Genomic DNA, 27,348 nt, shown 5'->3' with positions numbered 1-27,348 from the left:
GACAAAGTCGAGGTATTGGAGTGGCCATCACAAAGCCCTGACCTCAATCCTATAGAAAATGTGTGGGCAGAACTGAAAAAGCGTGTACGAGCAAGGAGCCCTACAAACCTGACTCAGTTACACCACCTCTGTCAGGAGGAATGGGCCAAAATCCACCCAACTTATTGTGGGAAGCTTGTGGAAGGCTACCCAAAACATTTGACCCAAGTTAAACAATTTAAAGGCAATACTGCCAAATACTAATTGAGTGTATGTAAACTTCTGACCCACTGGGAATGTGATGAAAGAAATAAAAGCTGAAATAAATCACTCTACTATTATTCTGACATTTCACATTCTTAAAATAAAGTGTTGATCCTAACTGACCTAAGACAGGGAATTTTGTACAATGATTAAATGTCAGGAATTGTGAAAAACTGAGTTAAAATGTATATGTAAACTTCTGACTTCAACTGTATAATTAATTTAGAAGTCAAAATGGATGTAGCAACTAAGGATTCTAGCTTTAATTATGCAATTTATCTTATTTAAAAACAAGGTAGGCCTACAGAACAATAAACCACACATTTGATTCAAAAAAAAATATTTTAAAAACACTTGTAGAATCTCAGGTCAGTTTTCAAAAGTTGAACATTGATCATACAAGCACACCACATGTAAACACTGTTAGTAGAGCTAAGTTAGAGCATTCACAATTTTATAACAGTAACTCAACAATAGCAGCAAAGAAAAAGTTAGTGGTTACATTTAAAACAAATATTAGCAGGATACTAGACATTGGAATGTAGTGAAAAGATAAATATATTAAAACATACAATCCTGATAATTATCAAAGGCACATTGACAAATGTCCTTGGTGATGGGAGAAATATTAAAGTTACAGTTGGCTAGTGACCATTATCTTTCGAAGTGATATGAAACTTGTACCAGTCGTAACAATGTGATTTGTAAGTAAATGGAGGAATCTACCACACACCCAGCAAGGTTGCTAAGGTGCAGGAAGATGTCTGAACAGACCTCTAATTTAAGCATAACAATAATTATCAGCAATTTCCATCCACCCCAGCTGCAGAGAGTCTCTTCTTCAGACCTCCAAGGAAATACCAAGCACTTCAAAACATGATACTACCTCTTTTGCACTTCCCACCAGTCTTTCTCCCTCTACTATCTCTCATAGTGAGCAGAAGTATCTGTGGACTGGGAAAGCTATGAGGCCGGAGATGGCGATGCCCAGACTGTCTCCTACACTGGCTGCCACCATGGCAAACTCCCTCTGTCTGTCTCCAGTCTGCAGGGAGAGAGGGGAAAGGGGAGTGGCACGCAAACACACACAAACATGTCCAATGGCTGACCCTCCAGCTAATATATTGACATAAACACAACCTTACATGCAGGCTGACTAACACACACACACACACACACACACACACACACACACACACACACACACACACACACACACACACACACACACACACACACACACACACACACACACACACACACACACACACACACACACACACACACACACGTGACTGACCTCCTTGCTGATGAAGTAGAATGTGTTGACGTATGCAGCTCCTCCCAGCAACCCCTCGTAGAGGACTATCACAAACACCAGCCATGCACTGGGCAGGAACTGGTAGTACACCGACAATAACAGCAACACCGCGTTCACACACTGAGGGAGGCAGAGCAACACCGCGTTCACACACTGAGGGACCAGGGCCCGTATTCACAAAGCATCTTAGAGTAGGAGTGCTGATCTAGGACAATAAAATGACATGGACAGGGGGGACCCGATCCTAGATCAACACGCCTACACTGAGACGCTTTATGAATAAGGGTACAAAAGGTAGTGGTGGGGATGGTGGGGGAGATAGAGGGGAGGAAGAAGAAAATATAAAGCCAGGTGGAGAGAGAAAGATCAGAGAAAGTTATAGCTCCACCATTAGGTCTGTTACGCTGACCGTATTACCACCACTCCGGCAATCACGAGTCATGACCGCAGTCAAATTCCACATGACAGTTGAGTCACGGTAACTATGCTTCTCCAAAACTGCACTCTGATGTTGCCGATGGTCATTAGTAGCCTACCAAACTCGCTAACAGCCAGTCGCTAATGACCTGGTACTCAGCGCTCTATTGTCCCTCTAATTCAATGCAAATGCATTCCAAAAATCTAATCAAACACTTAATTTTTAAAAATTGTAATTTCACCTTTATTTAACCAGGTAGGCAAGTTGAGAACAAGTTCTCATTTACAATTGCGACCCTCTGGAGGGTGGCCTTTTGCATCCCCCCCCAATGGTCCAAATGTGAAATCCATACCCTCGTGGATATCATGGATAGTAATGGTTCATGAACATTCAGGCAAATATTTTTTCTATATTTACAATATAGTTCAGCTTTGCTGGCCTATGGAGTCCCTTGGGAAACCCAACTATCAAACCATCCAATGCTGGGATTTATAAATAAATTATCTGGGCTCCTGAAAAGGACTGATCTCTATAATATAGAAAACTTTTGGAAAGCTCATTCTGGGCTAGGCATAAAAAAATGGTCCACAGATCTAATTGAAATCGGAACAACCCTTTAACTGGAACAGAACATTGAAAAACATGACTTTGGCATCCCGTAATCTGAACCATCAATTTATACATTGTCTGTTCACACACTGTATTTAACACCGAGGAATCGTTTTACGATTAAATTGATCCCAACTCCTAAAATCAGGTAGGCACATTCCTCCATATGTGGATGTACCCTGCAGTTAAATGCTTCTTGGCAAATATACAAAATGAATTCAGAAGTGCATGAATGTAAATTCAATGCTTTGCATCTGTTACTTAACGATGATAGCTCCTTGAATCTCTCAATCAGAGATGATTAATGCTGACAGGCAACACTGCCGCAAAATATTATGTTGGATCTTACACGGCAATCACCTCACTCTCTCCCAATTTGCCAGTGGATACAGTTACTTTTAGAAGTTAGAACATCATTTGTATTTATTATGGTTCCCCATTAGCTGCTGCCTTGGCATTGGAAAACCTTTGTGGTTAAATTCACTGCTTGACTGAGGCATCTTACAATTGTGTGTGTGTGTGTGTGGTACAGAGATGAGGTAGTCGTTATACACTTATTGTACACAGAGTGAGTCCATGCAACTTGTGTGACTTGTTCAGCAAATGTTTACTTCTGAACTTATCTAGGCTTGCAAAGGGGTTGAATACTTAACTCAAGACATTTCAGCTTTTGATTTTGAATTCATTTGTAAAAATTTCTAAACATAATTCAATTTTTACATTATGGGGTATTGTGTATAGGCCAGTGACAATCTCAATTGAATCCATTTTAAATTCAGGCTGTAACAAAATAAAAATGTAGAAAAATCTAAGGGGTGTGAATACTTTTTCAAGGCATAGTACCAAATAAAAATGGCCTAGAAGGCCAGCATCCCGGAGTCGCCTTTTCACTGTTGACGTTGAGACTGGTGTTTTGTGGGTACTATTTAATGAAGCTGCCAGTTCAAGACTTGTGAGGCTTCTTCCTCAAACTAGACACTAAATGTACTTGCCCTCTTGATTGATCAGTTGGGCACCGGGGCCTCCCACTCTTTCTATTCTGGTTAGAGCCAGTTGCCACAGATGTCTCAAATTTTTAGGGAGAATGCAATTGACATGATGACTGCACGAATGTTCACCAGAGCCACCTCCATTGTTTTAGAGAATTTGGCAACACGTCCAACCGACCTCACAACCGCAGTCCATGTGTATGGCGTCGTGTGGGCGAGCGGTTTACTGATATCAACGTTGTGAACAGAGTGCCCCATGGTGGGGTTATGGTATGGGGAGGCATAAGCTACAGACAACAAATATAATTGCATTTTATTGATGGCAATTTGAATGCACAGAGATACCGTGACGAGATCCTGAGGCCCATTGTCGTGCACGGCACCACGCCGCAAGGATCTGTACACAATTACTCTAAGCTGAAAATATCCCAGTTCTTCCGTGGCCTACATAGTTCCAAGTTCTACTGTGGCCTGCATAGTCAGACATGGTACCTGTTGAGCATGTTTGGGATGCTCTGGATCGACGTGTACGACAGCGTGTTCCAGTCCCCGCCAATATCAAATAACTTTGCACTGCCATTGAAGAGGAGTTGGACATCATTCCACAGGCCACAATCAACAGCCTGATTGACTCTATGCAAAGTAGATGTGTCACGCTGCATGAGGCAAATGGTGGTCACACCAGATACTGACTGGTTTTCTGATCCAGCCTCTTTTTTTAAAAAGGTATCTGTGACCAACAGATGCATATCTGTATTCTCAGTCATGTGAACTCATTTCAATTGACTGATTTCCTTACATGAACTGTAACTCAGTCAAATCTTTGAAATTGTTGCATTTTGTGTTTATTTTTCAGTATATTATTTAGTATGTAAAGACAACATTAAATTGAGAATAGTCTACTGGGTGAGAATATTATCACTTGTGAATGATGCCCAGTGTGTGCAGTCTAAAGAAAAACAGCAGATGCGTTATTTTAAAACTTTTTCAGCTCATAAGCCTATACGTTTTGATAAGGTTAGTATCACAGTTTGTATCATGGCCAAATTACTCAAAGCGTAGCCTATAAGCCTAGGACCCCTGGAACAGGGTTGGAGAGCCCATAGCCAACAGAACTTGGTGAACCGTGTTCTTATAAGCCCAGTCATTGTGCCATGGCGTGTGAACAGAGTTTTGACTGGCCACCATTTAAACGAGGATCCCAGCTTTCTTGTGATGCTATATTTATTGCTCAATTCTTGAAATTAAGCACATCAATCCTCTTTATGACCAGTGTAGCCTACCTGGCATATAAAAAATGAAATCGCACGTAACGTTCTTTCTATTTGAGTGCAGGCTACGGATTTGTTTTTGTGTGGGCCATTCTAAAAATTAAAAAAATTAACAAATATGTAAACACCAGATTACATGGAGAATAGTCAGATGGGTGAGAATATTATCAAGTACTTGTCAAATTGTGAATGAGAGACTGATGAAGTGTGTGCAACCTGAGAAAGAAACTGCAGAGCGATTGCCTTTCATCCAACTCTTTTCAAATCATCATTAGTCGCACAACTAAAGTTGCATACATAACTACATATTCAGCATATAGAAGGACCTGTTTCAAATGATCACTTTGTTAACCACAACACAGAATAGCCATATGTGGGCACACCATCTGAAGTCAATATCCTTTCTATTATATTCTTCTTTCTATCAAATAAAGCCACTGAATTCTAAGAAAATCCTGTAAAAATAATTAGTGTAGCCCACAGCCATATGGCAGAGCCAGAACAGGGCCTAACATGAGGACAACTCAAAATATGCTGTTCTGTTCTTCGGTATAGGCTACATTTTCTTCATATAATGGTTCTTTAGATCTGCTTAAAGTAATTCATTTATTGTGATGGTGTAGGCTACATTAAATGGATTTATTAGGCTTTTTAAAATGCAGATGTTCCAAAGATCTGCATCAGAGTGGCTTGTAGGCTACGCGTGGAAGCCCAAAGATGCTAAACGTTTTGTTATTTAGAAGGACTATTACCGTGAGACAGGCAGTTATTTGCATAACAGTTACCGGCTGATAAAATGGCATGACCGACAATTTCATCACCGCTTGCTGGTGACAGTGATTTATTTAGAATTCAAGGCACACGTAACCAGCATGGCTTCCACAGCATTCTGCAGCGATACGCCATTCCATCTGGTTTGGGACCGTCATTTTTCAAGAGCTATTTGACCAAGAAGGAGAGTGATGGGAGTGCTGCATCAGCTAATCTGGCCTCCACAATCACCCGACCTCAACCCAATTGAGATGGTTTGGGATGAGTTGGACCTCAAGAGTGAAGGAAAAGCAGCCAACAAGTGCTTAGTATGTGTGGGAACCACTTCAAGACTGTTGGAAAATCATTCCAGGTGAAGCTAGTTCAGAGAATGCTAAGAGTGTGCAAAGCTGTCATCAAGGTGGCTACTTAGAAGATTCTCAAATATAAAACATATATTTGTATAACACTATGGTTTACTACATGATTCCATGTGTTATTTTATAGTTTTTATCTCTTCACTATAATTCTAGAATGTAGAAAATAATAAAAATAAAATAAAAACCCTGGAATGAGTAGGTGTCCAAACTTCTGACAGGTACTGTATCTCATCTATTGTTCACTCACCTGAAGCAGAGAGAGAGCCCAGATTCTCCTGAACTTCACACAGCAGAGAGAGGATCGCGAGACCAACACCCCCACCTGGTACAGTGTCTGGTACCTGAACACACACACACACAATGTGAGTTAATAGCTTTACACCAGCTTTACACCACATTTTAACTCAGATTTTCATAATTCCTGACATTTAATCGCAGTAAAAATTCCCTGTCTTAGGTCAGTTAGGATCACCACTTTATTTTAAGAATGTGAAATGTCAGAATAATAGTAGAGTGATTTATTTAAACTTTTATTTCTTTCATCACATTCCCAGTGAGTCAGAAGTTTATATACACTCAATTAGTATTTGGTAGCATTGCCTTTAAATAGCCTTCCATAAGCTTCCCACAATGAGTTGGGTGAATTGTGGCCCATTCCTCCTGACAGAGCTGGTGTAACTGAGTCAGGTTTGTAGGTCTCTTTGCTCGCACACGGTTCTTCAGTTCTGCCCACAAATCTTCTATAGGGTTGAGGTCAGGGATTTGTGATGGCCACTCCAATACCTAGACTTTGTTGTCCTTAACATTTTTAGGATAGGGGGCAGCATTTTTACTTTTGGATGAATAGCATGCCCAGAGTGAACTGCCTCCTACTCTGTCCCAGATGTTAATATATGCATATTATTAGTAGTATTGAATAGAAAACACTCAGAAGTTTCTAAAACTGTTTGAGTGATGTCCGAGTATAACATTACTCCTATGGCAGGCAAAAACCTGAGAAAAATCCAAGCAGGAAGTGGGAAATCTGAGGTTTGTAGTTTTCCAATATACAGTGTCTGGGGGGTCACTTTGCACTTCCGGAGGCTTCCACTAGATGTCAACAGTCTTTAGAACCTTGTTCGAGGCCTCTACTGTGAAGGGGGCTGAATGAGAGGGGAATGAGCCAGGTGTGTGGCAGAGTGCCATGGGCTTGTGACTTTGCATTCATGTGAGAGTTACCTCACGTTCCATTGCTTTTCTACAGACAAAGGAATTCTCCAGTTGGAACATTAATAAAGATTGATTCTATACTTCGTTTTACATGTTTCATACAACCTGTAACGTAACCTTTCGAGTTTTTGTCTGGACGTAGTGCTCGTGCCTCATGAAGATGGATTACTGGGTTGAACATGCTAACAACAAGTGGCTATTTGGACATAAATAATGGACTTCATGGAACAAATCAGTCATTTATTGTCGAACTGGGATTCCTGGGAGTGCCTTCTGATGAAGATCATCAAAGGAAAGTGAATATTTATAGTGTTATTTCTAACTTCGGTTGACTCCAACATGGCGGATATTTCTTTGGCTGGATTGAGCTCTGAGCGCCGTACTCAGATTATGCTTTTTCCATAAAGTTTTTAAAAAATCTGACACAGCGGTTGCATTAAGGATAAGTCTATCTTTAATTCTGTGAGTAACACTATTTTTTATCAATGTTTATTGAGTATTTTTGCAAAATCACCAGATGTTTTGGAATAAAAACATTACTTCACGTAACACGCCAATGTAAACTGAGATTTTTGGATATAAGTATGTACATTATCGAACAAAACATACATGTATTGTGTAACATGATGTCCTATGAGTGTCATCTGATGAAGATCAAAGGTTAGTGATTAATTTTATCTATATTTCTGCTTTTTGTGACTCTTATCTTTGGCTGGAAAAATGGCTGTGTTTTTTTTTTTGACTTGGCTATGCCCTAACAATCATATGTTGTGCTTTCGCTGTAAAGCCTTTTTGAAACGGACACAATGGGTAGATTAACAAGAAGCTTCTTTCATTTGCTGTATTGGACTTGTTAATGTGTGAAAGTTACATATTTCCCAAAAATATTTTTGAATTTCGCGCGCTGCCTTTTGAGCGGAATGTTGTCGAGGGGGTTCCGCTAGCCTGCCCTAGAAAGGTTAAGCCATTTTGCCAAAACTTTGGAAGTATGCTTGGGGTCATTGTCCATTTGGAAGATCCATTTGCATCCAAGCTTTAACTTCCTGAATGAAGTCTTGAAATGTTGCTTCGATATATCCATATAGATGTCATCATGACAGAGGATTTTTTTGGGGTGAAGTGCACTAGCCCCCCCAGCAGCAAAGCACCCCCACAACATGATGCTGCCACCCCCGTGCTTCACGGTTGGGATGGTGTTCTTTTGCTTGCAAGCCTCCCCCTTTCTCCTCCAAACATATCGATGGTCATTATGGTCAAACAGTTCTATTTTTGTTTCATCAGACCAGAAGACATTTCCCCAAAAAGTACAATCTTCGTCCCCATGTGCAGTTGCAAACCGTAGTCTCATTTTACTGTGGATATAGATACTTTTGTACCCGTTTCCTCCAACGTCTTAACAAGGTCCTTTGCTGTTGTTCTGGGATTGATTTGCACTTTTCGCACCAAAGTACGTTGATCTCTAGGAGACAGAACGCATCTCCTTCCTGAGCGATATGACGGCTGTGTGGTCCCATGGTGTTCATACTTGCGTACTATTGCTTGTACAGATGAACGTGTTACCTTCAGCCGTTTGGAAATTGCTTCCAAGGATGAACCAGACTTGTGGATTGACTTGTGGAAGTCTACCATTTTTTGCTTCCAAGGATGAACCAGACCTCTAGACTTGTGGTCTTACAAGTCTACAATTTTTTCTGAGGTCTTGGCTGATTTCTTTTGATTTTCCCATGATGTCAAGCAAAGAGGCACTGAGTTTGAAGGTAGGCCTTGAAATACATCCACATGTACACCTCCAATTGACTCAAATGATGTCAATTGTCCTATCAGAAGCTTCTAAAGCCATGACATTTTCTGGAATTTTCCGAGCTGTTTAAAGGCACAGTCAACATAGTGTATGTAAACTTCTGACCCACTGGAAATGTGATAAAGTGAAATAATCTGTCTGTAAACAATTGTTGGAAAAATTACTTGTGTCGTGCACAAAGTAGATGTCTTAACCGACTTGCCAAAACTATAGTTTGTAACAAGAAATTTGTGGAGTGGTTGAAAAATGAGTTTTAATGACTCCAACCTAAGCGCATGTAAACTTCCTAACTTCAACTGTATATATTCTGAATGGTACTGACCAGCGATACTGCTCTGCATGGGAGAGATAGAAGTTTGGGAAATATAGGAGTTCCAACTGTAAAGAAAGTTGAAAAATTAGGGGTCATCCGTACTATACAATGAGAATGGAAATGATGGTGAGAATATCAACTAATTGCAGTGACACTATAAACTGCCAAGGGGCGACAGAGGCCTACTCACCAGGCCCTGGTTGATGAAGTACTCCGCGAAGTAGACAACTCCTAATGGAACCACAAACCTCAGCAGACCCTGAAGGGAGGCGGTAGAATTGATATTAGCAGATTGGCAATAACACATATAGTACTGGAGCACATCAAGACTGAGTACAACTTACTAGGCCAGGGTTAAACTGATTATTTAGCACATGTGAAATGAAATTAAAGTAAAACTGTTCTGTGTCTATCACATTGGGGAATTGAGTTTGTATCGACTGGGAAAAAATGAGATTTTGGCCTGGCTTACCCTGGTCTGGGCCAACTTTGAGAGAGTATAACTTTTTAATCTGAAAATGGTATAGACCAAGTCCACTTTTCAAAAGTGACTTCAAACTCACTTTAGTGATGTGTAGTTTCTCAATACATGTCAGTGGTCCAGTGACCTTGTCTTCTGTTATATTCAGAAGGAAGGAAGTGAAGATGGGCTGTTTGGTTAATCAATGTCCTACAAAATATTTTACAATTAAAATGTAATATTTAATTACTTAAAAATATATTGTGTTAAACATCCATATTATCACACATCACTTTCCTCAACATTCTTTACCTTACCACATGCTGACATGATAAACACACCTTCAGCACCTTTCTCCCGCTCCTCCTCTTCATCAGTGTCATCCAATAGGGGCTGCCTGCTCTGTGAGTCTCTGCCCCTCACAGACTCCACCTCCCTGCACTTCCACTGTGGGAAGGATGGGGGGAAGACTAGCAGGAAAAAATAGCTGAGGGGAAAGTGGGGAAAAAGGAAGAGACAAAAAGGGGGTGAAGGGTTCAGATAAACTGACAGAAAAGGAGAGTGATCCTTTCCCACTCACCTAACAACACATTAACTTATCACATCAACATCGTTTATGGGACCGACCAGGGGTGAAAGCATACCGAACAAAAATATAAACGCAACGTGCAATTTCAACAATTTTACTGAGTTATTGTTCATATAAGGAAATCAGTCAATTGAAATAAATTCATAAGGCCCTAATCTATGGATTTCACATGACTGGGCAGTGGTGAAGCCATATGTGGGCCTGGCAGGGCCACCCACATGGAAGCAAGGCCCACCCAATCAGAATGTGTTTTTCCCCACAAAATGGCTTTATTAGACATCAATACTCCTCAGTTTCATCAGCTGCCCGGGTGGCTAGTCTCAGAAGATCCCTCAGGTGAAAAAGCCGGATGTGGAGGTCCTGGGCAATGGCTGGCATGGTTACACAACCTTTTAGAGAAATAAGCTTTTTGTGCGTATGGAAAATGTCTGGGATCTTTTATTTTCAGCCCATGAAACATAGGACCAACACTTTACACTTTACATATATTTTTGTTCAGTATAGAACTAATTTCTTCCCGGGTATGGGACCTCCTGTGTGTGCATGCGCTTATCAAACTCTCACTTAAAAGGGCTCCTTTACTAGACTACCGACACACGCTCATCCACTCACAACATATTTCCAGCCTCCAAACTGCTGAATGGAAAGAGACATCGGTTACACAAAACACCAAAAAAATGTAATGACATTTGGAGATTTGAGAATTGATGCACCCACTGCTGTCCTCGCGCCACTCATCTCTGCCTTGGCAAAATGCTAGTGTTCTCGTGGAACCACATCGCAGTTTTGAGCGTAGGGTTATACCACCATTCGCAAAATGTTCATGCCTTTGACGTACGGTAATGATAAATAATGGCATAAAAGCCTAAAGATTCATTTACATTTGCTTGAATTATTTTGATAGGCTCATGTTTCTGGCACAGCGTACCCCCACTATTTATTTTGCCAGTACGCCGTACCGAACGACCATACTTTCACCCCTGGGACTGACCTGATCACCATGGCTACAGGGATGACCAGCATGATGAGCAGCGTGTTCCTGGGCGAGAGGCCAGCCTGCGTGAGACCAGAGTACAGCAGAGCCCCGGCCACACCTGCTCCACCGGTGCCCGAGCCCCAGCCCCCCCAACACATCTCTAAGAAGGCGGATAGAAAGAGACACGGGGTGAGAGTGTCGGGAAAACAATATTGAGAGGGGTTTGAGTGAGAATACCTTATGTAAAAAAAGAGCTGCAAAGTAAACAACTTACAGAACTGTTAGTAAATCAGGGAGATAGTCTACCTGCTAAAGAAGACAGTGAGGGAGAGGAAGGAGAGCTCTCCCAGTCCAGCGCTCACACTGGCAAAGATCACACCTAAAAGATACACAGTACTTTAATATGGATGCAAATATGTACTCTAATACGATACACATAATAATAGGGTTTCAAAAATGAATGGTTAAAATACCGTCTCACAGCATATCGAGTAAGGGTGTAACAATTGTAATACAGTGCCTTATGAACGTATTCATTTCCCTTGAATTATTCCACATTTTGTTGTTACAGCCTGAATTCAACATGGACTAAATCAAATAAGTAATACCCTATAATGACAAACTGAAAACATGTTTTTAGTAGTGACTGGGTGTATTGATACACCATCCAAAGTGTAATCAATAACATCACCATGCTCAAAGGGATATTCATATTTTGTTAATTTATTGAAATTGAAATACAGAAATCTCATTTCCTTTTCCTCTAGGATTTTGTCTGTGCTTAGTTCCATCCCGTTTAATTTTTGATCCTAAAGTACTCCCCAGTCCTTAACGATTACAAGTCTACCCATAACATGATGCAGCCAACACTATGCTCAAAAATATAGAATGAGGTACTCCGAAATGTGTTGTATTGGATTTGTCCAAAACATAATACATTGTATTCAGGACAAAAAAGTAATTGCATTGTCATTTTTTTGCAGTATTACTTTAGTGCCTTGTTGCAAACAGGATGCATGTTTTGTAATATTTATATTCTGTACAGGCTTCCTTCTTTTCACTCTGTCAATTAGGTTAGTATTGTGGAATACCGAATGTTGTTGATCCATCCTCGGTTTTCCACTAGGTCAGCCATTAAACGCTTTAACTGTTTAAAAAAAGTCACAATTGGCCTCATGGTGAAATCCCTGAGCTGTTTCCTTCTTCTCTGGCAACAGAGATAGGAAGAATGTCTATGTTTGTAGTGACTGGGTGTATTGATACACCATCCAAAGTGTAATGAATAACATCACCATGCTCAAAGGGATATTCAATGTCTGCTTCTTTTTTTAACCATCTACCAATAGGTCCCCTTCTTTGCGAGGCATTGGAAAACCTCCCTGGTCTTTGTGGTTGTAATTCACTGCTTGACTGAGGGATCTTACAATTATCTGTATGTGTGGGGTACAGAGATGAGGTAGTCATAAAAAAAACTCATGTTAAACACTATTATTGCACACAGAGTGAGCCCATGTAACTTGTGACTTGTTAAGCAAATGTTTACTCCTGAACTTGCCATAACAAATTGGTTGAATACTTATTGACTCATGACATTTCAGCTTCTAATTTGTAATGAACATAATTCCACTTTGACATTATAGGGTATTGTTTGCAGGCCAGTGACAAATTCAATACATTTTAAATTCAGGCTGTAATACAACAAAATGGAAAAGGGATGTGAATACTTTCTGAAGTCACTGTAAGTTCTGCCTTTCTTGTGAGTTGAAAGGGTCTATCTGGGATTGGTACATTATTTTTAAACTATATACAGTATATAGCCATGGATTCTTGAAGAATACTTATAAATGCTTCATGAGCTTAGTTCAACTGTCCTAACCCATCAAAACCCCAAATGTAAGTCTGTTTTACTCCATTGTTGGTAAACAATATCATTGTAAACAAATAAGGTTAAGATTCAAAACATGGTTAAAACTACAGCGCCTTCAGAAAGTATTCATACCCCTCGACTTATACCACATTTTTGTTGTTTTACAGCCTGAATTCAAAATGTTTCTCACCCATCTACCTCATAATGCCAAAGTGAAAATATGTTTTGACATTTTTGCAAATATATTGAAAATGAAATACGGATACATCTAATTTACATAAGTATTCACACCCCTTTGCTATGACACTCTGGTGCATCCAATTTCACTTGAACATCCTTGATATGTCACAACAACTTGGAGTCCACCTGTGGCCAACTCAGTTTGGACATGATTTACAAAATAAAAAAACTATATAAAAAGGTCCCACAGTTGACAGCTCATGTCAGAGCAGAAACTATACCATGAAGTCCAAGGAACTGTCCATAGATCGTCGAGATTTGTGATGAGGCATACATCTGGGGAAGGGTATACAACTATTTCTAGAGTGTTGAAAGTTTCCAAGAGCACAGTGGTCTCCATTATTGCGAAATTGAAAAAAATTGAGAGAAAAAAAGAAGCACCACTCTGACAGAACTACAGAGTTCCTTGTCATAAATAGGAGAACCTGCCAGAAGGACAACGGTCTCTAGAGCACTTCACCAATCTGGGCTTTATAAGAGAGTGGCCAGACAGAAGCCACTACTTAGAAAAAGACACGACAGCACACCTGGAGTTTGCAAAAAGACATGAAAGACTCAGATCATAAAGTAAAGGATTCTGTGGACTGATGAGACAAAGAATGTACTCTTTGGCCTGAATGCAAAGCACCATGTCTTGAGAAAATGATATTTGAAATTGGATGACAACTTGTTTTTAACCAAGAAAGAATCATTTATAACTGACTTTTTCCAACATAACATAGTCAGATCCCCTTATTGTATGGGACGCTTTTAAAATGTTCCTTTAGAGGACATGCAATTCAAAACTCATCTTTTAAAAAATAGCAATTTAGGTCAGGAGTTCATATTAACAAAGGAAATAGCAGGACTAACAGTACAGATAGATAGCAATAAAAACTGTACCAGAGGCACAGAATATGTGGAAAACAAAAACAAATAGAGGAACTTATTCAAGGAAGATCAAGTGTAATATATTATAAAAAATAAAGCGAACTGCTAAAAGCTTGGAACACCTGTATTTGGGGAGTTTCACCCATTTTTCTCTGCAGATCCCCTCAGGTTTAAGTCCGGGCTTTGGCTGGGCCAATCAAAGACATTCAGAAACTTGTCCTGAGGCCACACCTGTGTTGTCTTAGCTGTGTGCTTAGGATTGTTCTCCTGTTGGAAGGTGAACCCTCGCCCCAGTCTGAGGTCCTGAGAGCTCTGGAACAGGTTTTCATCAAGGATCTCTCTGTACTTTGTTCCATTAATCTTACCCTCAATCCTAACAAGACTCCCAACCCCTGCCGCTGAAAAACATCCCCACAGCATGATTCTGCCACGATCACGCTTCAATGTAGGGATGGTGCCAGGTTTCATCCAGGTCACCTCCTTGACCAAGGCCCTTCTCTCCCGATTACTCAGTTTGGCCGGGCCGACAGCGCTAGGAAGATTCTTGGTGGATCTAAACTTCGTCCATTTTTTAATGATGGAAGACACTGTGTTCTTGGGGACCTTCAATGCTGCAGACATTTTATGGTACCCTTCCCCAGATCTTTGCCTTGACACAATACTGTTTCAGCGCTCTACGAACAATTCCTTTAACCTCAAGGCTTGGTTTTTGCTCTGACATACACTGTCAACTGTGGGACCTTATATAGAGTGTTGTGTGCACCTTTCCAAATCATGTCCAAAAAATTGAATTTACCACAGGTGGACTCCAATCAAATTCTAGAAATATATCAACGATGATCAACAGAAACAGGATGCACCTGAGCTCAATTTCTCGTCTCATAGCAAAGGGTCTGAATACTTATGTAGATAAGTTATCCGTTTTTAAGTTTAAATAAATGTGCTAAAATGTCTAAACCTGTTTTTCGCTTTGTCATTATGGGGTGTTGTCTGTAGATTGCTGAGGATTTAAAAAAATGTATTTAATCCATTTTAGAATAAGGCTGTAATGTAACAAATTGTGGAAAAAGTCAAGGGGTCTGAATACTTACCGAAAACACACACACACACGTCATACGTTGACACACCTACTCATTCCAGGGTTTTTATTTGAACTATTTTCTACATTGTAGAATAATAGTGAAGACATCAACACTATGAAATAACACACATATGGAATCACTTAGTAACCACAAGTGTTTTTTTTTTAAATCCACCCTTTGCCTTGACAGTTTTGCACACACTTGGCATTCTCTCAACCAGCTTCATGAGATAGTCACCTGGAATACATTTCCATTAGCAGGTGTGACTTGTTAAAAGTTCATTTGTGGAATTTATTTCCTTCTTAATGCGTTTGAGCCAATCAGTTGTGTTGTGACAAGGTAGGGGTGGTATACAGAAGATAGCCCTATTTGGTAAAAGACCACGTTCATATTATGGCAAGAACCGCTGAAATAAGCAAAGAGAAATGACAGTCCATTACTTTAAGACATGAAGGTCAGTCAACGTGGAACATTTCAAGAGGAGGAGGAGCCTCTTAAAGAAAACGTTACAGGTCTGTGAGAGCCAGAAATCTTGCTTGTTTGTAGGTGACCAAATACTTATTTTCCAACATAATTTGCAAATAAATTCATTAAAAATCATACAATGTGATTTTCTGGATTTTTTTTCTCATTTCGTCTGTCATAGTTGAAGTATACCTATGATGAAAATTACAGGCCTCTCTCATCTTTTAAGTGGGAGAACTTGCACAATTGGTGGCTGACTAAATATTTTTTTTTGCCCCACTGTATGAGCCCTGTATCAACAGGTATAATAAAACAGATATATATAGAAGGTTGAATATATTATTACCTGCTATCTCTCTTATATTATGACATTTCAGCTAGATCTACTGTCTCTATTATATTATGACAGACCAGCTGTATCTACTGTCTCCATTTCACTTTTGCCATTGATGTGGTCCTTCCCTCTCCTCAACGACCTCAAACAGGCTATTTCATGTGGGTTGGGGTGGCAGACACACGCATCTCACATTGCATGACATTACATGTTTATATATTGCTCCTAAAATAAATGTTAAAAAATCACAAATAATATTTTCTATTATTAGTTTCAAACAAGGGCATTAGCATGTTCAAAAAAATATTCCTCCACAATCACTAAATGAAGCATCCTACAACAATCTCTGTCTCACTTTCCCAATCAATTTATTCTAAAATTGTGTGTACATCTGTATATCTAGACTTAGATGTAGCTTTCCCTGACTTAGTCGCCATAATGATTGATACATATATACAGCTGAATCTGCGCGTTTACCAAACAATGCAGTGTGTAATATGTGTAGCTCCTTCCGGTATGAAACTTCAATAGCGAATGACTCTCGTTAAGCTATAGCTTACGACATGGGTTGGTCTTGCAACACATAAACATGGCGTATTACTGTTTAGCTCAGCTCATTGGCTATCTACCCAGCTAGATTTCAAGACGATCAGTGGTCATTGGGGTAAAAAACAGTCAATCAACGAAACAGCAAGCAAATCATTGGTGCACAATGATGTCATGACTTGTTGTCTTCAAATCAGTTTCTTTCAGTCAATACGTCCCGCGAAATGGCCCATCACATTTGATTGGGTTACAAACAAACCAGTTGATTGCAGTGAAACCAAACATGACTAGAAAAGTCACGTTTTGTGTGGGTTATTTACCTGGAATGTGTCGTCAAATGGAATGAGACGGAATTCACGACACGGTTCACAAAATTCTATCAAACAAAAGATCATTCATTGTGTAACAATGAGCATTGGAATTGCAAACAGACGAAGATCGTCAAAGGTAAACGATTTATTTTAATGCAGTTTGTGATTATGTTACGCCTGTGCTGGTTAAAATTGTTTTTTTATGGGGCTCTATGCTCAGATAATCGGATCGTATTCTTTCGCAGTAAATCCTTTTTTAAATCTGACAACGCAGTTGGATTTGCAAGATTCTAGGCTTTCGATACATGTGAGACACTTGTATTTTCATGAATGTTTAATATGACTATTTATGTAGCGTGCGCAGAGAGGTTAATATACACATGACTGAAAGGTTGCTGGATTGAAACCCTAAGCTGACAAGGAAAAAAATGTGTCCTTCTGAACCACAAGGCAGTTAACCCACTGTTCCCAGGAACCACTGCTTTTAAACAGGGCAAGGTGACTGGAAACATGACCGAATACAAACAGTGTAGCTATTCCCTCCGCAAGGCAATCAAACAAGCTAAGCGTCAGTAGAGACAAAGTAGAGTCGCAATTCAACGGCTCACACAGGAGAGGAATGTGGCAGTGTCTACAGTCAATCACGGACTACAAAAAGAAAACCAGCCCCGTCACAGACCCCAATGTCTTGCTCCCAGACAAACTAAACAGCCAATGTGAGTAAAACATTTAAACGTGTTAACACTCGCAATGCTGCCGGCCAAGATGGCATCCCAAGGCACGTCCTCAGAGCATGCGCAGACCAGCTGGCTGGTGTGTTTACGGACATATTCAATCTCTCCCTATCCCAGTATGCTGTTCCCACATGCTTCAAGAGGGCCACCATTGTTCTTGTTCCCAAGAAAGCTAAGGTAACTGAGCTAAAAGACTATCGCCCCGTAGCACTCACTTCTGTCATCATTAGGTGCTTTGAGAGACTGGTCAAGAATCATATCACATCCACCCTACATGACACCCTCGACCCACTCCAATTTGCTTACTGCCCCAATAGGTCCACAGACGACGCAATCGTAATCACACTGCCCAAACCCATTTGGACGAGAGGAATACCTATGTAAGAATGCTGTTCATCGACTACAGCTCAGCATTTAACACCATGGGTCTCGACTCCACCCTGTGCAACTGGGTCCTGGACTTTGACGGGCTGCTCCTAGGTGGTGAGGGTAGGAAACAACATCTCCACCCCGCTGATCCTCAACACTGGGGCCCAACAAGGGTGCGTTTTCAGCCCTCTCCTGTACTCCCTGTTTACCCATGACTGCGTGGCCATGCACGCCTCCAACTTAATCATCAAGTTTGCAGACGACACTACAGTGGTAGTCTTGATTACCAACCATGACACGACTGCCTACGGGGAGTAGGTGAGGGCCCTCGGAGTGTGGTGTCAGGAAAATAACCTCACACTCAACAAAACAAAGGAGATGATCGTGGACTTTAGGAAACAGCAGAGGGATCACCCCCCTACCAACATTGACGGGACAGTAGCGGAGAAAGTGGAACGTTTTAAGTTACAGGGGGGAACACATCATGGACAAACTGAAATGGTACACCCACACAGACAGCGTAGTGAAGAAGGCGCAGCAGCGCCTCTTCAATCTCAGGAGGCTGAAGAAATTTGGCCTGGTCAACAAAAACACTCAAACTTTTACAGACGCACAATCGAGAGCATCCTGTCGGCCTGTATCACTGCCTGGTACGGCAACTGCTCCGCCCTTAACCGCAAGGCTCTCCAGAGGGTAGTGAGGTCTGCACAACGCGTCACCGGGAGCAAACTACCTGCTCTCCAAGACACCTACACCACCCGATGTCACAGGAAGGCGAACAAGGTCATCAAGGTCAACAACCACCCGAGCCACTGCCTGTTCACCCCGCTATCATCCAGAAGGCGAGGTCAGTACAGGTGCATCAAAGCGGGGACCGAGAGACTGAAAAACAGCTTCTATCACAAGGCCATCAGACTGTTAAACAGCCATCACTAACAGTGAGTGGCTACTGACTCAAATCTCTAGCCACTTAAATAATACAAAAATTGGATGTAATAAATGTATCACTAGTCACTTTAAACAATGTTTTCATACCCTGAATTACTCAGCTCATATGTATATACTGTACTCTATACCATCTACTGCATCTTGCCTATGCTGTTCGGCCATCGCTCATCCATATATTTATATGTACATATTCTTATTAATTACTTTACATTTGTGTGTATAAGGTAGTTGTTGTGAAATTGTTAGATTACTTGTTAGATTCTACTGCATGGTCAGAACTAGAAGCACAAGCATCTCTCTACACTCGCATTAACATCTGCTAACCATGTGTATGTGACCAATACAATTGTATTTGATTTAGGCTGTCATTGTAAATAAGAATTTGTTCTTAACTGACTTTCCTAGTTAAATAAACATTAAATAAAAATGTATAAAGATGAATTAATCAGCTAAATCAGCTATTAACAGAACTGCTGACTGGCTGATAGATCCCCATGGTTACCATATCAGTGAGATAGTGTCTGGTTTCAGGGGAAATGTCAGAGCTGCAATGTTCTAGGAATTAAAATAGTGATCAATGATCACATCTCAAACGTTTCCATCCCCATTCACAAACATAGGCCTACACACACACACACACACACATTACCCAAAACGCTTATCCACATGGTAGAAGAGAAGGACACCACAAGGAAGCTTGCAATCGCTGTTGCAACGCATACCAACACTCGGAAACTGTGGACAAAAACACAATCTCCAAATTTACATGTGCACTCAAATTGGCAAACCTTTGCAAACTCAAACAAACTGGTAATGTAGGATAATATTGTTTCTGTATTATGTTATGATTAGCAAAAGCTAAGATACGGCCATTGACAACATCTTATTACAATGTTAATTTACTGTAAGAAAAAGTATTCAAAGACAACTGGGAAAGCACCATCTCTCCTTCTCTTACCCATAAGGGAGATTGTGGATGAAGAATGGAGCAGAAAACTTGATCATGAGAGTAGGAAGAATATCAGCCAACAAAACAGCCTTGGAGAGGGGGACAGAGAGGTCACACACATGTTAACCAGGCAGGATCAGGCTGGTCACTTTAATAAATGTTTACATACTGCTTTACTCATTTCATATGTATATACACTGTATATACACTTTAGTCAATGCCACTCCGACATTGCTCGTCCAAATATTTATAGATTTCTTAACTACATTCTTTTACTTTAGATTTGTGTGTGTTGTTGTGAATCGTAAAATATTTCTGCACTATTGGAGCGAGGAACACGAGAATTTCGCTACACCCGCAATAACATCTGCTGAATGAAATAACATTTGATCACACACACTTTCACAGCTGCAGCACATCTCTATTTACCGCGGTAGAAACAGGGCTGCAGTCGTAACGACTTCTCGTTCCACCTTCATCGTCCAAGGCAACTGTGGATGGGGTCTGAAGAAGAAGGACATGGAGAGAGAATGAAAGAATATTGCCAATGTAGTACTTTGATACTAACAACAGATACAAATGCTATGGTGATACAGCATTCTACAACCCATTCTTACAGGCGATGTGGAGTTGTGAGACCCTTGTTGATTTAAGATGTCATGGGCTGCACTCAGCATCACCACGTACGCAAAGTTATTGCACAACCCCAGCAACCTGAAGACAAGGGTCAGGAGGAAAGGTGGGAGACACAATGTTGAATTTCAAATCATTCATTTCTATTGCCTGCATTTCAGAACATTCAGTGCATGCAGAGATGATGATAAGTATCAGTGAATGATAGCAAGTTCACTGAGGCTACGCAATGATGTTGTAGGGCAAACTGAGGATAAGATGTAGCCAGCCTTCCTATGTAGATTAAGACACCGCGAAGCTAGTGCAAGATATGGCTTGGAAAACGGACCTCAATCTAGGTATGACAATTGCGTTGTACTACGAATTGTCCCAACTGCTACACCGAGTAGAAGGAACGACTGCTAGTTTTTAAGTAAACTGCCGTTTTTGTCCTCACGCTAGCTAAGCAGAAGCCACAGCAGCCATTTTAGAATTTCATAATGGCTGCTGTGGCTACATACATACTTATAGCTGGGGCCAGACAGAATCTACAAGGAGGGGTTTAGTCAGTCTTTAGAACATATAGTGCCTTCAGAAAGTATTCACACCCCTGGACTTTCTCCACATTTTGTTGTGTTACAAAGTGGGATTAAAATGTATTTAATTGTCCTTTTTGTCAACAATATACACAAAGTATTCTGTCATGTCAAAGCGGGGGGGGCGGGACACACTGATATCAACTACTTAACCAAAAGTTTATGGACACCTGCTCGTCGAACATCTCATTCCAAAATCATGGGCATTAATATGGAACTGCGGGCACTTGAATCCATTCATCCACAAGAGCATTAGTGAGGTCGGGCACTGATGTTGGGTGAATAGGCCTGGCTCGCAGTCGGCGTTCCAATTCATCCCAAAGGTATTCGATGGGGTTGAAGTCAAGACTGTGCAGGCCAGACAAGATCTTCCGCACCGATCGACAAACCATTTCCCTATGGGACCTCACTTTGCGCATGGAGGCATTGTCATGCTGAAACTGTTGTCACAAAGTTGGAAGCATAGAATGTATGCTGCGATGTTAAGATTTCCCTCCACTGGAACTAAGGGGCCTAGCCCAAATCATGAAAAATAGCCCCAAACCATTATTCCTCCTCCACCAAACTTCACAGTTTGCACTATGCAATGGGGCAGGTAGCGTTCTCTAGGCATCCGCCAAACCCAGAGATGTCCGTCGGACTGCCAGATGGTCAAGTGTGATTCATAACTCCAGAGTCCAATGGCGGTGAGCTTTACACCACTCCAGTTGACGCTTGGCAATGCGCAAGGTGATCTTAGGCTGGTGTGAGGCAGCTCGGCCATGGAAACCTATTTCATGAAGCTCCCGACGAACGGTTATTGTGCTGATGTTGCTTCCAGAGGCAGGTTGGAACTCTGTAGTGAGTGTTGCCACCGAGGAGCTACGCGCCTCAGCACTTGGCGGTTCCGTTCTGTGAGCTTGTGTGGCCTACCACTTCGCAGCTTAGCCGTTGTTGCTCCTAGATGTTTCCAATTCACAATAACAGCACTTACAATTGACAGGGGCAGCTCTAGCAAGACAGAAATTTGACAAACTGACTTGTTGGAAAGGTGGAATCCTATGACGGTGCCATGTTGAAAGTCACTGAGCTCTTCAGTAAAGCCATTATGCTGTAAATGTTTGTCTATGGAGATTGCATGGTTGTGTGCTCTATTTTATACATCTGTCACCCACGGGTGTGGCTGAAATAGCCAAATCCACTAATTTGAAGGAGTGTCAAAATACTTTTTTTTTTTTTTCCGGGTAAGTCTAAGACCTTTCCAAATCTGGATTGTGCAATATTTGCCCATTTTGTTTTCCAAAATTCTTCAAGATCTGTCAAATTGGTTGTTGATCATTGTTAGACAACCATTTTCAGAGATTTCCATAGATTTTCCTGAAAAACTGCCCAGTCCTTAATGATTACAAGCGTACCCATAACATGATACAGCCACCACTATGCTTGAAAAATATGTATTGGATTTGCCCCAAAGAAAACTTTGTTTTATTAACAAAAAGTTAATTGCTTTGCCACATTTTTTGCAGTGTTACTTTTGTGCCTTGTTGCAAACAGAATGCATGATTTGGAACATTTGTATTCTTTACAGGCTTCCTTATTTTTACTCTGTCAATTAGGTTAGTATTGTGGAGTTACTACAATGTTGTTGATCCATCCTCAGTTGTCTCCAATCACAGCCATTAAACTAACTGCTTTTAAGTTACCATTGGCCTCATGGTGAAACCCCTGAGCGGGTTCCTTCCTCTCCGGCAAATGAGTTAGGAAGGATGCCTGTATCTTTGTAATGACTGGATGTATTGATCCACCATCCAAAGTGTAATTAATAACTTCAACATATTGAATGGATGTTTTTTTTTACCCATCTAAGAATAGGTGCCCTTCCTTGAAAGGCATTGGAAAACCTCCCTGGTCTTCGTAGTTGAATCTGTGTTTGAAATTCACTGCTCAACTGAGGGATCTGAGGGATCTGTATGTGTCAGGTACAGAGATGAGGTAGTCATTGAAAAAAAAATGTTAAACACTATTATTGCACACAGTGAGTCCATGCAACTTATTATGCGACTTGTTAAGCAAATTTTTACTCCTCTGAAATTATTTAGGCTTGCCATAACAAAGAGGTTGAATACGTATTGACTCAATACAATTCAGCTTTTCATTTTTAATTACATTTGTTTTAAAAAATGTTGGAAAACATAACACTTTAGAGGTGCTCATGAGTGGCGCAGAGGTGTCACGACAGACCCTGGTTCGATCCCAGGCTGTACCACAACCGGCCGTGATTGGGAGTCCCATAGGGCGGCGCACAATTGGCCCAGCGTCGTCCGGATTAGGGGAGGGTTTGGCCGGCATTGTAAATAAGAATTTGTTCTTAACTGACTTGCCTAGTTAAATAAAGGTTAAATAAAATACAATTATGGGGTGTTGTGTGTAGGCCAGTGACAACAAATCTCAAATGAATCCCTTTTAAATTCAGGCTGTAAGAACAAAATGGGTAAAAAGTCAAGGGGTGTGAAAACTTTCTGAAGGCCCTGCAGCTTGCCTGTCCTATTCCATCGACTACTTAACATGCGCACCAATTATTCAATACTCAACTGATTATGGCGTAAGGCCTGTGAGTATGGAAGTCGTCATGTAAACACCGTACTCTGTTTATCTATATCGGCGTAAGGTCATAATCGACGTAAACATACGCCGATTAAAACACTTGGTTTTATGAGCAATCTTTCGAATTATTAGCACATATTAACAGTTTAATCGGCGATACACTGGTGCATTTGCGCGAGTGAAGTGAGTTAGGAAAAACATATATATGCATCTTATAAATTGTTTTTACATACAAACTTCATACAGTGTGTCCGAAATCCGAATCAAATAGTCTACGCAAAAACAACATGGTCACTGTGGTAGAATGTTTCTTGATTGGCGACTTTCTGCATTTATCAAAAGTCCCATCAGCAGCCTGATTTCACGTGTCGAAGCATGTAAACACATTTTAAACAAACTATTGTATTAACCTGACTATCCACAGTAATCGCAAGATTGTGTGCATGTAACCGTGTTCACTGTAGCTAGCTAAATAGGTTTGATTCAAATAACGTTACATTTAAAGAAATTAAACACTGGTCGCGGGGCTCGTTTCTGATTTCACGTCACATTCACCACAGTAGAACATAATCCCAAAACTAAACTCACCAAAAACCAGTCCAATTTCTCCAGCGCGAGCTACGACCTACAGACAGTAGAGAGAGATGGTGTTAATAAAATAATACAATAAAATATAAATAGTGAAATAGCCTACTAGCTAGCCATCCACACAGCAGTGTGATCTGTCTGATCGGTGTAACAAATCATAAGTGTGACACACGATTTACCTTCACTGTCAGATGGCATATCTGGGTCTGCATTGACGCTGACTTCTTGGTCCATGATTAAAAACGAATTAAATCGATTATTAAACAGCAGCTACATAAACAGCTATCTAACGTTATTCTTACACAGCTGTCCGATTAGCTAGCAATCTAGCTAGCTACTTCCTCAATGTTATCTTGTGGTGTTCCGCAAATTTCCATACGTCACAGATTTGACAGCATTTTTTACAGAACTTCGGGCAGATAGAAAAACGTTATAGCTAACTGGCTAGTATAAAACGTTTTTCTTATCGCTTAAATTTTGGTTCATAGGTGTTTACGACATTGCAACTTCGGACCGATTCAAGGAAAACAACAAACATCGCGTGTAGCAGCGAAATATCCCCCCCTTGAAAATACTACAGCGCACTGCTGGTTCCACATATTGCAAGTGGAGTACCACAGTATGAGACATAATACTCATACAACCTATTTTGTATAGACTTACCCTGACATGACGTTTTGATAACCATGCATATCTCTCTAGGCCAAGGTTACTTCTCAGCTGCAAATGTAATGATGTCCAGCTTCTTGGACTTCTTGGACACTTGTGCAATATAATTAATAACTGTGGCTATACAGTTGAAGATAGAAGTTCACATACACCTTAGCCAAATACATTTAAACTTTTACATTTTTACTAGGATTAAATGTCAGGAATTATGAAAAACTGTCTTAGGTCAGTTAGGACCACCACTTTATTTTAAGAATGTGAAATGTCAGAACAATAGTAGAGAGAATGATTTATTTTAGCTTTTATTTCATTCATCACATTCCCAGTTCGTCAGAAGTTTACATACACTCAATTAGTATTTGGTAGCATTGCCTTTAAATTGTTTAACTTGGGTCAAACGTTTCGGGTAGCCTTCCACAACCTTCACAAGTTGGGTGAATTTTGGCCCATTCCTCCTGACAGAGCTGGTGTATCTGAGTCAGGTAGGCACGCTTTTTTAGTTCTGTCCACAAATCTTCTATAGGGTTGAGGTCAGGGCTTTGTGATGGCCACTCCAATACCTTGACTTTGTTGTCCTTAAGCCGTTTTGCTTTGGAAGTATGCTTGGGGTCATCGTCCATTTGGAAGACCCATTTGTGACCAAGCTTTAACTTCCTGACTGATGTCTTGAGATGTTGCTTCAATATATATCCACATAATTTTCCTACCGCATGATGCCATCTATTTTGTGAAGTGCACCAGGCCCTCCTGCAGCAAAGCACCCCCACAACATGATCCTGCTACCCCCGTGCTTCACGGTTTGGAAGGTATTCTACGGCTTACAAGCCTACCTCCTTTTTCCTCCAAACATAACGATGGTCATTATGGCCAAACAATACTATTTTTGTTTCATTAGACCAGAGGACATTTCTCCAAAAAGTACAATCCCCATGTGCAGTTGCAAACTGTAGTCAAGCTTTTTTAATGGCGGTTTTGGAGCAGTGGTTTCTTCCTTGCTGAGCGGCCTTTCAGGTTATGTCGATATAGGACTCGTTTAACTATGGATGTAGATACTTTTGTACCCGTTTCCTCCAGCATCTCCACAAGGTGCTTTGCTGTTGTTCTGGGAATGATTTGCACTTTTCGCAAACAAAGTACCTTCATTTCTAGGAGACAGAACGAGTCTCCTTCCTGAGCGGTATGACGGCTGCATGGTCCCATGGTGTTTATACTTGCGTACCATTGTTTGTACAGATGAACGTGGTACCTTCAGGCATTTGGAAATTGGTCCCAAGGATGAACCAGACTGGTAGAGGTCTACAATTATTTTTCTGAAGTCTTGGCTGATTTCTCTTGATTTTCCCGTGATGTCAAGAAAAGAGGCACTGCATTTGAAGGTAGGCCTTGAAATACATCCACAGATACACCTACAATTGACCCGAATGATGTCAATTAGCCTATCAGAAGCATCTAAATCCATGACATCATTATCTGGAATGTTCCAAGCTGTTTAAAGGCACAGTCAATTTAGTGTATGTAAACTTCTGACCCACTGGAATTGTGATAGTGACCGATAAGTGAAATAATCTGTCTGTAAACAATTGTTGGAAAAATTATGTGTCATGCACAAAGTAGATTTCCTAACCGACTTGCCAAAACTATAGTTTGTTAACAAGAAATTTGTGGAGTGGTTGAAAAACAAGTTTTAATGAATCCAACCTATGTGTATGTAAATTTCTGACTTCAACTGTAAATGGTACAAAATCCACCTTCTTCACAATAAGTGTATCTAGATCAGTTGATTGACGTATAACATTTGCAACTGATTGAGGAGCATCCAACGCCACATCTTCTCCAACACTGTGGCCTCTTGCCCCGTCAACTCTTTTCACAACCTCCGCATAGGAGATTTGCTGTACAGCCCTGATCCTTGACACCTAAACCTCTTTCACCATAACAGGGCACTGAGGGAATTCAGGAATATAATCCCCACCACACTTGCAACATTCAATAACGTCTGCAAACACTTGACACATGGCCAAACGTTTTACACTTCTTGCATTGCATCGGGTTTTGCACAAACACTCTCACAAAGTATCTTTTACAGTGTATTCGGAACAGTATTCAGACTCCTTGACTTTTTCCACATTTTATTACATTGCAGCCTTATTCTAACATGTATAAAAAAAATCCATCATCAATCTACACACAATACACCATAATGACAAAGTGAAAACATGTTTTTAGAAATTTTAGCGAATTTATTAGAAATAAAAA

General features: G+C 40.6%; 1 protein-coding gene across 1 annotated transcript; it reads right to left on the bottom strand.

The window, feature by feature from the left end:
- Nucleotides 1-574: 574 nt before the first annotated feature.
- On the bottom strand, nt 575-25,001 carry cln3 (CLN3 lysosomal/endosomal transmembrane protein, battenin). The gene is given in 16 exon segments (XM_046307381.1): nt 575-1,288; nt 1,544-1,684; nt 6,229-6,322; nt 9,314-9,369; nt 9,495-9,563; nt 9,868-9,920; nt 10,106-10,251; nt 11,345-11,478; nt 11,480-11,489; nt 11,636-11,708; nt 19,745-19,830; nt 20,054-20,133; nt 20,474-20,548; nt 20,662-20,758; nt 24,424-24,460; nt 24,603-25,001. Coding segments are annotated over 16 exon segments (1,323 nt in total). The 5' UTR covers nt 24,658-25,001; the 3' UTR covers nt 575-1,171.
- Between the last annotated feature and the right edge of the window lie 2,347 nt (nt 25,002-27,348).

This window comes from Oncorhynchus gorbuscha, linkage group LG16 (genome assembly GCF_021184085.1).
Source record: "Oncorhynchus gorbuscha isolate QuinsamMale2020 ecotype Even-year linkage group LG16, OgorEven_v1.0, whole genome shotgun sequence".
NCBI lineage: Eukaryota > Metazoa > Chordata > Actinopteri > Salmoniformes > Salmonidae > Oncorhynchus > Oncorhynchus gorbuscha.
This window is presented reverse-complemented; position numbering and strand designations above follow the sequence as displayed.